This window comes from Gasterosteus aculeatus, chromosome 11 (genome assembly GCF_964276395.1).
Source record: "Gasterosteus aculeatus chromosome 11, fGasAcu3.hap1.1, whole genome shotgun sequence".
Lineage (NCBI taxonomy): Eukaryota > Metazoa > Chordata > Actinopteri > Perciformes > Gasterosteidae > Gasterosteus > Gasterosteus aculeatus.
The window spans coordinates 3244750-3260755 of record NC_135699.1 but is presented as its reverse complement, the minus strand read 5'-3'; the positions used below and the strand labels follow the sequence as shown (position 1 = coordinate 3260755).

The 16006-nt window shown below is 44.0% G+C and overlaps 2 protein-coding genes across 2 annotated transcripts; both read left to right on the top strand.

Annotated features, from left to right (window-relative positions):
- The first annotated feature begins 830 nt into the window (after positions 1-830).
- slc16a3a (solute carrier family 16 member 3a) lies at positions 831-6546 on the top strand. Its single transcript, XM_040190206.2, has 6 exons — positions 831-927; positions 3028-3291; positions 3876-4019; positions 4338-4948; positions 5035-5215; positions 5888-6546. The coding sequence occupies exons 2-6, from the start codon at positions 3090-3092 to the stop codon at positions 6292-6294; spliced, it is 1545 nt and encodes a 514-aa protein (XP_040046140.2). The 5' UTR covers positions 831-927; positions 3028-3089; the 3' UTR covers positions 6295-6546.
- A 2928-nt stretch (positions 6547-9474) lies between these two features.
- On the top strand, positions 9475-15812 carry dus1l (dihydrouridine synthase 1-like (S. cerevisiae)). Its single transcript, XM_040190204.2, has 14 exons — positions 9475-9579; positions 10395-10644; positions 10785-10893; positions 11029-11079; positions 11165-11277; positions 11406-11488; positions 11870-11973; positions 12074-12221; positions 13068-13164; positions 13336-13424; positions 13540-13706; positions 13855-13892; positions 13979-14054; positions 14712-15812. The coding sequence occupies exons 1-14, from the start codon at positions 9494-9496 to the stop codon at positions 14867-14869; spliced, it is 1569 nt and encodes a 522-aa protein (XP_040046138.2). The 5' UTR covers positions 9475-9493; the 3' UTR covers positions 14870-15812.
- The last annotated feature ends 194 nt before the right edge of the window (positions 15813-16006 follow it).

Genomic DNA, 16006 nt, shown 5'->3' with positions numbered 1-16006 from the left:
TCTATAAGAGCACTGAAGAAACAGTGGGGACATTTAGAAACCTCTGGTTTCACAATTAGACACCTCAAAAACCAATGAGATCTCATGCATTTCTTTGCAGTCTCCATTAGTTTGACCACTCATGGGCACCGTAGATACAAATGTCATTACCAAAAAAGGCATCTGACGAAGCGAAATCAAACACTTTGTGAAAAAAACAAGTTATGAATCCAGAGATTCAGAACTTAAAGAGAGATTGTGACAGGTGATTGCAGAACAGTTTTCGAATCAGGGTGGAGGTCGTTAAGAAAGGATGTATAGAGGATTGGACAATAGTAATTGTCAGCTAATAAAGCATCTGAAAAATATGAACTATACAAGAAGGTCCAGTCAAGATTCTCCAAGTTTATCGAAGGACACAATTCAACTAACAACTTGTGTTTAGGAAAAGATTGAGAAATATTTCAGTTCTTTATTCATGGTCAGCCCGGCTAACATATAGAAGAAAATCCATTTGAATGCACAATCAAGTTGATATTAACAGAATATAGAATATACATAGTTACAAAATTATTTCCCCTGGTTTTGACATTTGAGTTTTGTTTGATAATGCATTGATAAATAAAGTACAAACCTGCCTTTTACTTACACACCTATGAAACTACAGCCCACCATTCGAACAAACCTATCATTTGATCTCGATCTCTCCCAAAGACACGACCGGATTGGGCCGTCCAGTTCAGGTCTCCCCTGCACTCTAAATAAAAGACCAAAAATAGCACCTCGAGCATCAGTGCTGGCTCGTTGGTCGATGCACGCGGGCGGGGGGCGTTAGGACCCAGCAGCGTGGCGCGGAGTGCTGCCTGCTGACGGACTGAAGGTACGTGCGGGGAGAGCAGCGCATCACCATCGTCCGGTAAGAGACCGAGGAGCTGCAAGCCGGAGGAGGTAAGAACACCACTGCGTGTATTGTGACATCGCAGCCGCATGTTCCTTTAGTATGCCCCGTTGTGTACGTTGCATCACGTGATTTGTCTTTACTCACGTTTTTGTGATGCAGAGCGATTTGCCCGCTGCTGATATGATGTGTGAAGGGATGTTAGGTCACGTTAGTTGATTGTGTGTGCGTCAAAACTTAATTTAAAAAAAAATAATTTAAACGACACATTCTTTAATATAACCTGTTGGCAGGCTCCGGTTCTGCCGAGTGAAGCCGATTTGGAAGTGTCTGCAAACTTGCATTCTCTCTACTAACCCTTAGGGGGCGACTCCTCTGGTTGCTGAAAGAGGTCTGATTGTATAGAAGTCAATGAGAAAATGACTTCACTTCTCTGTCGATTTATTCCCTGAGTAAACATTGGGAACATTAGTTCATGGTGTCAATCGCTAGTTTATAGTCTTCCTCAATACATCAGGATGTTTATATAGTGTAGTGGAAATAATTATGGTCCATTTAGAGTCAAATTCCAAACATGGTAACTGCAAACCACATAGCGACGAGTGAAACTCAAAATGATGACAGGGACGTCAACAACTACATCCACTTCTTATATATACACATGCAATCTGAATCATTACCGTTCCTTAAATGAATAAATTGTTCCAACTTGAGTATGTGTATAATTTGGAAAGTACTTTGTATTCTTACATCTCGCCTCACTAGAACTGGTACAGACCTATAAGTTGCTTCAACTGCATTGTGTATTTTTTGTTGTTTGCAGCCACATTTGTTGCAAAGTAAACAATTTATTTATATGCATGTATGTATGAATTTGTATTTATTTGTATGTGTGTGTATACAAATAATGCTTTATGACCCGCAGATATAAAACGCTATAAATATCATTGGGCTACACGGCCCTCATTGTCAGTAGGTGCCCTGGTCAACACTGTGCCCATATTGCCTGCACGTTGTTTTAAAATTCAGGACTTTGGGTTTTCTTTCAGGAAATCTGAGACTGAGTACCTGAGTTGTTTGCTAAACAAAAATGCAGCATCCATCATTTATATTTTTGGCACAGGTCGTGATATCCAAGGAGGTTCAAGAGGTCGATTTTTCTAAAAGTAGATAATGCGTTCCGAACAATATCCCCATCAATGACGTCGTAGGACTGTAATAATGCAGCGGAGTGCTGCTCCCCGGGGGGTAGGCGTAAGGGGAGGGGGAGGGGAGGGCTGCCGGTGTCACATCACATTCCAGTCAGCGAGGCCTGAGATGTTAATGTTACCCGGAGACACTGGATGGCCGGCTGTTGTTTCCTGAGCCGAGCCTGCGTATGGGCCCCCACGACTCGCTTCTTGGGCTCTTTTGAAGGTTATAAATCAGCTTTATGGTCGCCGTCCAAACAGCAGCTAAGCGTACGTGCTCCTTTATTTGTAGAAATCCAGCGACAGAGAGAAGTGTTAACAAGGGTGCTACAAACACATCAGCATTCATGATTTGGACTATGAACATACACAGTGACCATCATGTATTATACATGAACCTGCCCATTGACATTGTCTCGGCCGAGATGCTGAGTTGTGGTTATGGTGGTAAAAGCCACGTCTAGCTCCAGAGACCCAGTGGAACTATGAATCACCCCATTACGAAGAGTTACAGGCTGTCTCACTTTGCTGTCCTGTTTACTGCTGCCATGTAAATACTGGAGACGATGTGGGAAAATGTTAGAGTCGGTTCAACTGCTGTGTTCAAATTAGTTTGAATGTGTACATTTAACTAATTTCTTGCTGAAAATAATTTATATTTTGTTAACAGTACTGCTTATTTGTGATTGATGTAAAGTACAAGAACATGCATGTTAGCATTAGCCCCGTGTAGCATGATGAGACACACATCGAACTGCGATATTGTGAAGTGATGTCCACCTGAGCAGAGGATCTCGTCACTCCACTTATGTGTGTGTGTGAGTGTTCCTGTGCATCGCCCGTCCGCGTTTTAGTGCATGTGACACCCAGTGACTAAATGTACTATAGCAGCTACGTTAACACTGAATGTCTTACATTCTACACAACTGCCTGTCTTCATTTCTCATTTTTGTCTTCTAGCTTCTCTGTCTGCTTCCATTGAAACACGGCCCACGAGCACCGTGGGAGAAGTGGCGGCGGACATGGGGGCCGAGGGGGTGAAGGCTCCAGACGGCGGGTGGGGCTGGGCGGTGCTGTTTGGCTGCTTTGTCATCACGGGCTTCTCCTACGCTTTCCCTAAAGCAGTCAGTGTGTTTTTCAAAGAGCTGATCAGGGAGTTCGGGGTGGGATACAGCGACACGGCCTGGATCTCCTCCATACTGCTAGCTATGCTCTACGGCACAGGTGGGCAAAGCTCATCATTTCTGTTGATATGAAAGGAATAGCAAGATGTGTTTTAAAATACTACATTTTAGTGTTATAGATCAACTGTCCTTCCACTTGATTTTTTAATTCTTATATATTGATTAATTGGATTACATTATTTTTGCGTATTATTAACCTAAATACTATTAGTTGTAAAAACAAATAAAACTTGTTTATCCTTCATTTTCTTTTTTTCAAAGCTATATATATATATATATATATATATATTACTTGACTTCTCAAACAAAAAACTAAAGGTTCCTTCTTGTATTTGGGGTTTATATTTGAATTTTTAAATTGTCTTATCAACCAAAAATAGCGGAAAGCTCAAAAATAAAAGATGGCGGACCAAACTCCGTAGAATAGGGAGTCCCTGCTTCATCTCGCCATCAGTTTGGGGGACCTTGGGCTAAACAACGTTGACCCCTGCTCTAAAGGAACAGTCTGAAGATTTGTCATTTTAAAAAGCTATAAAACTTCCTAGTAATATATCTTATTAACGTGCTGTGTCTCACACCATCTAGACACGCACAGCCCAACCGATTTCATTCCACTCTATGCAGGTCCTCTCTGCAGTGTGCTGGTTAACCGCTTCGGCTGTCGTCCAGTGATGATGGTGGGCGGCCTCTTTGCCTCTCTTGGAATGATCATGGCCTCCTTCTCCACCAGCATCATCCACATCTACCTCTCCACTGGGGTCATCACAGGTCTGACTGACTGTTTGTATTTCATTTTCCGACTTCTTCCTAACCTTGCTTAGGCTTGCACCGGTCGTTGCATGCGAACATTCGTGCCATGTCATATGTGACAAATATATGAGAATACATTCTCTAAAAGCTTCTCAGAAGACTTTGATGGTATGTTTATTCTTTAAAAATAGCAGTGTAGGCATGTCACACTGCTGTATTAAAGCCTTTATCAGCAGCGGCCCTCTGGCACAAAAACAACGTATCTGGTTTATTTTAGATGGTTAAATATGGAAAATCCAATGACATAAGAAACTTTGCTTTACTTTTTTGCTGCAGGCTTGGGTTTAGCTCTGAACTTCCAACCATCTCTCATTATGCTCAACCGCTACTTCAGTGAGAGGCGTCCTCTGGCCAATGGGCTATCGGCAGCAGGAAGCCCCGTGGCCCTGTGCTGCCTCTCGCCACTGGGTCAGGTCCTCCAGTACAAGTATGGCTGGAGGGGGGGCTTCCTTATCTTGGGTGGGCTTCTACTAAACTGTTGCGTGTGCGGGGCCTTAATGAAGCCTCTGGTCGGCCCCAAGGCGCTCAAGTCCAAGGTCCTGGAACTAGACAACCAAGAAGGACCAGAGAAGACGAAGAAGCCCAAAGCGAAACTGCTGGACTTCTCCGTGTTCAAAGACCGCGGATTTCTCATCTACACTGTGGCAGCGTCCATCATGGTTCTGGGGCTGTTTGTGCCTCCGGTGTTCATCGTGAGCTATGCCAAGGAGCTGGGGAATGAAGATACCAAATCAGCCCTGCTACTCTCCATCCTGGGCTTCATTGACATTTTTGCACGACCCACGTGCGGCGTGATTGCCGGACTCAAATGGGTGCGGCCTCGTTGTGTCTACCTCTTTAGCTTCGCTATGCTCTTCAATGGAATCACTGACCTGATCGGATCACAGGTGGGTAAATGCTTGCTCGTTTTGGATCTGGAAAGTCAAGCAACGGGTTGCTCTTCCTTCACATTCTCTTTCACATGTGTTACCAGGCCAAGGACTACGGCTCGTTGGTGGTCTTCTGCATCTTCTTCGGCCTCTCCTACGGCATGGTGGGTGCCCTGCAATTTGAGGTTCTCATGGCAATAGTTGGCACTGAGAAGTTCTCCAGTGCCATTGGCCTGGTCCTGCTCATGGAGGCCATTGCTGTGCTGGTGGGGCCCCCTGGTGCAGGTCAGTCAGTGCAAAGATGCTTAAAGGTTTTTGCTGATGGAAAGCTACTCTCTTGCTCAAATACAAAAACGAGACGAGCGGCCAGCTGTTTAGCGTGTCTTTTTTAACTAAAAACTGCTGTTAAGTTAGGCATTTCAACATCTGTCTATTGTGATTGAACCGCCCCACAACCTCGGGTTCTGGAGAGAAGCCAATGGGAGAGTGTCTTAAAACTTGCATTCTCTTTACTTCCAATAAACCTGATAGTGTAAATGTCAATAAGAAAATGACTACTGACTACTCCAAATTTGATTTATTACCTCAGTAAACATCATAAACATGGCCTCAAGTGAACAGGAACTGCCGTCTTTTTGATTAATGGCTTCTTTTTCAGAACCTGCAGGTTGCTGCTTTGTACATATTCCCAAAGGATCTTTCATCATGTGCAGAATTAAATCGCGTATCATATTTGCATCAAATCAAAAATCCGGTCAACTAGCCGTAGGTTCCTTGTTCCCGTCCCCTGTTACTATCTATATATACTGTATAAGTATGTTAAGGCCTTGCTAACATACTTGCACTGCGGCTACTGCGGGTTGTATGATGTCTGTAAAGAGGGAGCACATTAACTAGGTTTATATCTGTATGACTTCTTTTTTTCATCCTCTCATCTGTCTTTCTGTTTCTCCACAGGCCGACTTCTTGATGCCACCAAGAATTACATGTGGGTTTTCCTGCTGGCAGGAATTGAGGTGGTCATATCAGCCGTGGTTCTAGCCACTTGTAACTTCCTGTTCATCAGAATCAAGTCCTCGGCTTTGGAAGACAAGCTTGAGAGCATCACAGTGACGGACGATGCCAAGACAGAGGTTTGCCACAAGCCTTCAGAGATAAGTGAGCAAGAGGAGAAGGGAGCCAGACAGGGGCAAGAGAAGGAGACAAATGAGAAGGTGATTAAAAAGGAAGAGGAGATACACAAAGAGAGAGTAAAGGAGGATAGACCAGAGAGCGAAACAGTGGACTCAAAGGCAGTAGAAAGGTTCTTGAAAGAGCAACGTCAAAATGGCGACATGGCTATAAGCCCTGAAACCTGCCTGTGATTAGCGGATTAGGGGTGGAGGTGAAGGGAACTGATTCTTCAAAATGCGTAACCGGTGGGGGACTGATTGGTGTTACTGATGTATGGAATGGTACATTTTTCTTTAGAAAGGTTTCATCAATAGACGTATCATTTAATAACATGTTTTTGCTCTGCCATATTCATATCATTCATTTTATTTGGATGTGGTCACCGGCAAAATAAGTCAAGGGGTAAAATAAATAAATAAATATTCCATGTAAAATATTAAAAACACCTTTGAAAAGAAAACAACAATCAACACTATAAATAAATATGCTTCTATGTTTTGGTAGAACCATTCATAAATGCCGTCTTAATTTCTTTGAGAAGGTTTCACCTACCAAATATAAAAATATATACCTTGAACCATCTGTGAGAGGTGCCCCCAAATCTCCCTAAAAGACTGGAGAGAATGTATCTGGTTTGTTGGTTTCATTGAGCATCTCCTCTGACCAGAACCTCTACATTACAACCAAGGGAGGGAACAAGAACCCACCCAGGTGCTTCTGTAACCAGTTCACATTTCATGGGATTGATCTTGGAATTTGAAGAGCCATTTGTTTCAAAAGGGGTTCTTTGGACAAAAAGGGTTCGCAATAAAACCTGTAGTCTCATAAGGAACTTTTAAAAAACCTCTTTCACCAAAAGGATTCTTTTTGATGTGATTTTATTAAGCTGATTCAAGCATCTCTGCTTAAAAAGTAGCTCTAAACCGCTAGTGGAATAGCTACAATTTGCTGGCTAACCGCTAACCCAAGTCAGCCGGAAACATGCTAGCACCTTCGCTCACTTTCTGAACTAGTTTGCATCTTGATAAGTATTGCTATGATAACTTCCTCCAGCTCTCAGTGCAGTCAAACTGTGCTGTATTTCAAGACTACAGTACCTGCTGTTTTTGGAAAGGACAGTATATTTGTGAGACACTTTAAATTTGGTCGATGGTCCAACATGCGGTTAGTTATTGGATGTTGACAATATATATATATATATATATATTTTTAAAAAACGATAGAAAAACCCCGCCATGCTGATCCTTTAAAAATGAAAGACTACTTTACTGTTCTTACTCTGCATTTTGTAATACAGAGTAAGAACAGCTTAGCCGTTTAGGTAGAAACAGGTAACTCAAGTTTTCAAGAAAACTTTTTGTTGGGGGTGGACGCTACGGTCGCTGGGGGGGAGGGTGGCGCGGACACTGCGATTGACGGGGGGGTGAAGAGTAACCAACGCGACTTCTTGGCATGAGGAATTGGATGTGTGGCGGATGTGCGTGACTAGAGACCAAAATGAGTGACTGTCACGCTTGATGCGTGACACTTGTAGAAACAGCTTTTTATGGATGCTTAAAATGGTCAATGTTTGCTATGAACACATTTAAAAGGCTCACCTCAACTCCTGGTATCATCGAAGTATATTCTCCTGTGGCGTGTACTTTTGCAGATAATGTGGATTTGATTTGATTTGATTCGGTCGTATTGGTAATAAGTGGTTGCTAAGGGTTGCTACATGCTAGTTGTGGGTCTTGTAAAGTGGCTTTGTGAATCCTCCTTGCGTTTTAAACAGGACCTGAATATTCTCCACATCTTTGTCATGGTCTTCATCACCCAACTATTTCATTGCACACTCACTGTTATTGGTGGTCCATAGCTGTGTGAGTAATACATGTATCAGTATCCATGGTGACAGAATGTTTCTCCAGTGCAGACTAGTGCGTGGGACTGTGTGACGTGTCACTCAGTTTAGACAAGCGCCGTCTATTTTATCATTCAAGTTACCAAAACAGTGGTGTTTTTTTAACAAAGCATCTCCAAGATATACTAGGGGGGAAACACATTTTTTAAAACTTCTATATGACTATATAAATATTTTATTTATTTTCAGATGTTACAGTGTACTTTATTATAATGTAATACAGCTGAATATCATGCTTTCCCCTAGATGTATTTGGTTCTCTCTTATAAATCGTGACTCACTGTGATTTAAATCTGCAGAATGTGATAAATCTGTTTCTGACAGAAAACCACTTGAACTTGGTACACCCACACACACAAACACACACACACACACACACACACACAGTATGTGTAAATATATTCCTGCTGAATGTCACTGATATCCGTGCAAATTTACTGAGTTGTTCTTTTAAAATTTAAAATATAACTTCTGAGAAACACCCTGTCTAACCCATTCATGTAATTGTTCTTGCTAACATAAATCAAGTAATCTTCATGTGTGTCTCTTTTGAGCAATATTAGCAAACCGTTCATGACGGTTACTTGTTTGTTACTTGTTCGTTAGTGCACTTTATGCTTAATATTTTTCTTTTTAACTTTTTTAATATTCAAAATTTTTAACTTTATTCCCTTGTTTTATACTAACCCATAGCCTTATTCTACTAACCCATTGCATTGCATTAGCATTTCATTTTACTTTATTTTATTACTTGTGCACTGCTGTCTTGTCTGTCTACTGTCGCGCACTAACCGCCAAGACAAATTCCTTGTATGTTTAGCATATTTTGGCAAATAAATGTATCCTGATTCCTGATTCCTGATCCTAACATGGCCTGGTCTTATTTATTTGGCTATTAGTAGATATGTAATATTTTTTTTATTATATTCATGTTAAAATGTAAAATGCTAAACGATTGCTTATTCAGCAATTAAATAATGAATTTGTTTACTTGTGTCACTTTAAAAAAGTTATTACGACATTGTGGGAATTGTATTGCTGTCGATGGTGGTTGTCGATAAGGATGTCTGGAGTAATACAACATAAAATGAGTTGTTATTTAATATACAAAACATGAATAGATAGTTACAGTTACATTAGACAGGCCGCTACATATACTGGTATATATAACTAGGATGCAGGGCTTTTACTTTTAATAAATAATCATTTTAAGTGGTTGTGTTGATATAGACACGCAAGACACGTGAGCCGAGAGTACGGCAACAGTAACCCTGTATGCAAGAGCCGGATAAGAAATGCCCATGGATATTGATCAAGCTGTGGTTCGTCTGGTGTTTAAACTCACAACAGAATCACATAAAGGGTCAAGATGTGTCTTCCATCCGCTACTGTCATCTTGCTTCTGTACACCAGGCCGCTAGGGGGCGACCACGGCAAATAGGTGGATACCGACAATTATTTCGACGAAGAAGAAGAACGCCCAGGTAATGTTTCCCGACGGTTCTATTTCGGCGTCGCACACATTTGGAAAGTGGTGCGTGAGGAAATACTCCACTAACTCTAACTATTACAGGTGAAACATTAATTTATTAAAATAAAACGTGATATGGTTATTGGTTACAGTTAGAACGCGAGGAGGGCGGCGCGTGACGCTGCCAGACGAACAGAACCGAGCTGGCGTTGTGCTTTTGTACCGCGGTGCCGCATCATGTGCGTCGTGGCAGCGTAGCTCCGCTAGCTAAACTCCTCAGTGCGCTTCGTGCTCGTAGACAAACATCAGCTGTGAAGTTGGCCGCCTTAAATAAGTTACTACAACATTCATATTTAGTAAGGTTAACTAATATTATATACTAAAAACCGTTAATACAGGAAATTTTAACAAAATGCCAATGACACTAATAATACAACTTATTTAACGTTAAGTATTTTAAGCTAACGATGCATTCAGGAACTCTGCTAGTTAAACCTTCAGTGTCAGTAAATTCAGACACCTTGTGAGAAGTCCGTGAGTTGGTTGAAACTATCAAACTAACTTAAAAACCGAGTAATACATATGTTTATTTTTTAAATGCGTAGTAAGTTAATGCAGAGGAAATGAGAATTGAGAATGTTGGTGTTGAAAAGACACGTTCGAGTGCCTGAGAAAATCCCCCGAAATTTCTGGGGTAGTGAAATGATTTCACATTTAAAGGTTCAGTCCATTATTTTCATCATCAGCTTTTATGTTTTGAAATTCAACACAGTTGAAGACGTTCACAGCAGCCCGGGATGAAATTTGGTGGAACAACTGTGTGCCACAACAAAATCCAAAATCATATTTGTGCCTCTCCTTAGTCTGTCCATTACATTTACCGCTTTTATTTTCGTCCACCTCCCGGTCCGGTGAAGTCGATCGCCAATGATGGCCAAGCTCCAAGGCTTCGAGTTCTGGAGGAAGACCCTGAAGGAGGCCCGCTTCGTGGTGGCCCCCATGGTGGACCAGAGCGAGCTGGCTTGGCGTCTGCTGAGCCGCCGGCACGGCGCCCAGCTCTGCTACACCCCCATGCTGCACGCCCAGGTCTTTGTACGCGACGCCAACTACAGGCGGGAAAACCTGTACAACGAGGTGTGTGAAGAGGACAGACCTCTCATCACACAGGTGAGGATCCACGCGGGCACGCTCAACATCTCCCAGCATGCTCGCTGTTTGGTCATAAAACTCATGAACCTAGTTTTTTCTTACTTTGAAGGGGGGGGGGGGGGGGGTTCACAATTTTCACATCTCTCCCTGTGTGTCAGTTTTGTGCCAACGACCCAGAGGTGTTCCTCCAGGCCTCCCTGCTGGCCCAGGACTACTGCGACGCCATCGACCTCAACCTGGGCTGTCCGCAGATGATCGCTAAGCGAGGTAAGCACGCTTCTCACCGGAATCAACCCCCCAAATTCTGCCTCTGGTGAGTCCCGGTGTCAGAGAAAGCATTGACGACGAGTTGCATGCAGGCCGAGTGAACAGAAGAAACTAAACCCGCTTTTTTTTTCGAAGGGCACTATGGAGTTTTCCTCCAAGACGAGTGGGAGCTGTTAGAGAAAATGGGTGAGTCAGCCGTAGGACCCTGGCAAAGGTCGAAAGGCACCAGTGTTCCCCCTGGTCAGCTGAATTTCCCTCATTTATTTAACAGTCCGGTTGGCTCATGAGAAGCTCTCGGTGCCAATCACATGCAAGATCCGTGTGTTCAAGGAGCTGGAGAGGACGGTCCGCTATGCCCAGATGCTGGAGAAAGCTGGATGTCAGGTGTGATATTAAACCGAGACCAACTGTCCTCTTTTAGAAATATACATTTAGAGCTTTTTATTTGCTTATTCATATTCGTCCGTGAAACCTGACTAGCTTCATGTCGGCTGTGTCCAATGTCTTCCCAGCTGCTCACGGTGCACGGCCGAACCAAAGAGCAGAAAGGGCCTTCGACGGGCATCGCTGACTGGGAGCACATCACGGCAGTACGGTGAGCGGCCGGCACCCACTTTCACTGATGTGTCACATAAACGTTTGACCAGCAATGGAGCAGCTCTTGTGATTGGCATCATTCAGTCAGCTCAACGGGACAGTTGAATAAATCCTCCTGCCTGAACAGTTTGTCTCCATCTCAGCTGTTGGCACATGGTTGACAATAATTAGTTTCTTTCTCACCAGTGAGGTCTGTAATCTTCACTGACTGAGTCATGGTTTTGGGAAAGAAACTTGGCCAAGTGCCATATAGTCCAGCTGTATTTAAGAGAAGACCTCGCTCCCAAACAAATCTAGATTTAGAATAAACCGAGAAATATGTGAATCGTCTCTTTTGGTGTTTGAATGTTGAACTGTTTGTGTTGTTCCTCTGCTGCAGGAAGGCGGTGAACATTCCAGTGTTTGCCAACGGAAACATTCATCACCTGAGCGATGTGGAGCGCTGCATTCAGGAGACGGGGGTGCAAGGAGTGATGAGTGCAGGTCTACACGTCTCATTATGCACTGAGTTCAGATATCTGATGTGCTCACGATATGCCCGTTATGAAACTTACATTGGTGTATTCTCATCTATTTTGTTTAGAGGGGAACCTCCACAACCCGGCGCTGTTTGAGGGATGCAGCCCCCCCATATGGGAGATGGCGGAGGAATACCTGGATGTGGTGAAGCAGCACCCCCCCTGCACTCTGTCCTATGTACGAGCACACCTCTTCAAGCTCTGGCACCACACGTATGTGTCTCTGTGTCTCTCTCTGTCTGTGTGTGTGTGTGTGTGTGTGTGTGTGTGTGTGTGCGCGTGTGCGTGTGCATAAATAACCCACATTAGTCCCAATCTTTAAGATTTCAGCACTGGCTTATTTGGCAAGCCCCCCGGTGGTTACCGCGACAACAGCAGGTGCATTCTAGTACAGCAGCCATTACTTGTTGAGCAGCATCAGCAGAAAGGAAACCAGTTCTCAGTGAAACCTACAGTGTCCCTGTGGCCGACCGGTTCTGCCCAGTGGACCCAATTTAAAACTAGCATTCTCTCTACTGACCGGCAGTGCGGTAAAAGAAGTCAGGTTGTATAGAAGTCTATGAGAAAATGACTCTACTTCTCTCTGGATTAATTCCATCAGTAAACATGAGTTCATCGTCTCTAGTTTCAATACAGCATGATGTTCATTGAGATGCGAAATTTCCTAAAATGCATCTGAATGATCCTGCAGCCATCAGGGGTGTGGTTTCATTTCATTTCTGTGAGAGTGTGAATTCAGCGGATCTCTGCGCTCCAATATTAGCCGCTCTGTTTGGACAATGAAATTCAACCTGGTGCCGTTCTGTGGGGAGATACTGTGACTTAAACGGAGTAAGAGTAGCTGAGTGCTGGGTTAGTTCATGCACTATGTAGAGATTATGCATCTTAATGTTAACCTTATTTAAGGCTGTTTAAGTCAGTTTCATTGCTGCAGCACTATAGTTCGTTTGGCTGTCCACTGACTTTTTACTTTATGCTGGGAACACATCTAACAAATGAATTTAGAGCTGTTTGTGTGTGTGTGTGTGTGTGTGTGTGTGTGTGTGTGTGCGTGAGCAGACTACAGATCCACCAGGACCTGAGAGAGGAGCTGGCCAAGGTGAAGACCCTGGAGGGGTTGGCCGGGGTCAGCAAACAGCTGAGGCTGCGCTGCCAGGTAACTGGCCGTAGAGACGAAGAAGAGGAGGAAAAGGGGTCTTTGAGCTGCTCTAAAAAATCTTTTAATGCTTATGGCTTCTTACAAAACCCAGATATTGGTCTGTTACTGCCACAAACCGGCACGGGTGTATTGCTGATTGGACTAATTATACATCGCTGTACGGTGCAGGAGGAGATCGCCAAAGGAAAGGACACGGAGGAGAAGGAGGGCAGCCTGCCGTTCCCCCACTGGATCTGCCAGCCCTACGTCAGGCCAGCGTGAGTCCTCGTCTCTCGTTATGATCCTTTCACTTCCACGCGGCCCTCATACAACCGTAAGCTCTGCATCGAGTGAAGTGAAGAGGAATGCTGAGCCCAACGTTCTTCCATGCAGGCCGAAGGAACCAGTCGTCAACGGCGACAGCCAAATCTCAGAGCTGAAGAAGGCGGTGTGTCAGAAGAGGGCGCTGGAGGACGACGCAGTCAACGACACTCTCTCCAAAAACAAGCAGAAGAAGAGATCCCGAAACCCGCACAAGAACTTCTGCCCGGAGCACAAACGTGAGTCCGACGTGCCGCCTTCCCGTCGGGCCGACCAGTTCCTCTGTGAAAGGAATGGCCTCTTAAAAACACTGTCTCCCCCCGGCCCGCTCTCACTCTCTCTCACTCTCACTCTCACTCTCTCTCTCTCACACTCTCACTCTCTCAGCCAAGTACGTCAAGTGTGAGCAGTGCGGGAACCCAAAGGTCGGTGTGTGTTCGTATTGAAAATGTGGCTTTCTGTGTGTGTCCATTTGTACATATTTATTAATACGGTTTATTTTGCTCCACAGGGCAATAAATGTGTCTTCAACCTTTGTCGAGGCTGCTGTAAGAAGAAGGCCTTCAAGGAGGTGGCCGACTGCCCAAGTTAGTACATGTACAGAGAAGAAAATGTTCCATGAGTATTAATCAGTTTTACTCTTTTGGCAAAATGATCATTTTACCTCTATGATGATCATTTCACCTCCTCTAAGGGAAATAATAACTCGTCAAAAACAAGACTCATCAAACCCGTCTCGGTTGCCAAATTCCAACAGCCTCCGAGCCTGAATTGAGAGCGAGGGGTAAAGTAGTCGGCCTCAGAGCCAATAGTAGCTCGCTGAATGAGTCCGAAACGGCGGCATGAAGTTTGTGACGAACTTTAAGAATTCAGCCTTGTAGATACAAGATAGCAAGTGGATTGGCGAGCTTTTGAATGTGCCCTGTAACAGATTTCCTTGACTTTGAGAAACACCCAGTGGGTCGCTGGAACCTTTGGTTAATGGGATGCATGCAGACGCAGTAAAAATGAATGTTAAGATTTAAGGTCTTTTTGCACGGTAACTAGAGAAAACATTGCTACGCTAATTAGCATAATTTCAACTCAATGAAGTCATCTTTCACAGGAAGGAACAACACTGTATTTGGTTTTCTTCACGCGTCTCGGTGCCTGTTGTCCATCTTTATTCACCGGCAATGGTCCGGAGCAAAGTGAATCTCTTGATGGTAATGGCAATAGAAACTAATCCAACCTTGGTTTGACAGGCCACGGGTTGAGGTTCAAAACCAGGGCTGCGAAGCTGAAAGCTGACGAGAAAAAGGAGGAGGAGGAGGAGGAAGAAGAAGAGGAGAAGGGCTCGGCGACAGAGACCGATGCAAGTGCAGCGCTGCAGGAGCAGTCGGAGGCACGACTGCCACTATGAGCGGGACTAAAGCCGGCTGCATGCACACAAACTGCCCTCTGGTTGGTGCAGCACTGAGCCCTCGTGTGTCAGGAGTCCTGCTTCCGGGACGTTTCTCTCTGACCATCAGACAGGTCGATGGCCTCTAAACATTTTGACGTCCAAAATGCTGTCACGGTGTAAAGCCTGCTGCAAGGCTCCCGTTGGACCCTCTTTGATGCCTGGGTGAGGAAACGGGGGTCATTCGATTGGTTTGTGCACGCAGAAGAAGCCAATCATGACTTTTCGCTCATCAATCAGCAGATCAAACCAGAAGAAATGTCTTGTTTTTGATATGATGTGGATTAGTGTGGGTTTTTCTTTCTTCTGATGGGACAGTTTGGAAGATTTTCTCAACTCATTCTGGTATTCAGCATTCCAACATCATTTAGCCAAACTCCAAAGTCAAGAGTTGGCATTTTCTGCTCCTCAGCTAACCTTTTTTTGAGGGGTGAAGTCAAGATTGCTCACAGTGCATATGTGCCTTTTTGACGAGAACTACCACTGCTTCTCAAGGTCTGAACAAAGGTAGCGTGAGATGAAGGTGCTGCACAGCGGCCACGCAAGCTGTGGAATTGTGCATGCACTGTTTGTTATTGGAATTATTCCCTCTATATTAAAGTGTTCAGCCTGACTCGGGGCTCTATCAAAAGACACTGGTTCACTAGCTTACTTGCTAACGAGACGTTTACTGGAGGATAGTGGTGCAGAAGTGATTCTAGTCTTTGTGCTGACATGCTCCCATCTCACTTAAAGCCCCCTGAAATGAACGTTTTGAGAAATAACTGTTGCTCTGACTTTGTTTTTGTTGAACGTAATGTCATTTTCTTGTTAAAAAAAAAAATCATTCAAGTTTTAGCACGGAACCATGTCCATCTTTTAAAATTGCAATTACTAACTTTTATTAAAATCCCATGTCATATTTTGCTTTCTTTGGAGGAGCTGTCAATCACTGGTCAAGCAGCGCTGATCTAACATGCAGGGCCGGGTAACGTGTATGTTGGCGGTCAGCACGAGCAATTAAGTGGTTAAAAAGGTAACCGATGTTTCTGAGTGAGCAGTTGGCTTCTTTGTTGTGTTGGTTTGATGAAATGCCGTGTGAATACAGTCTTATCAAAA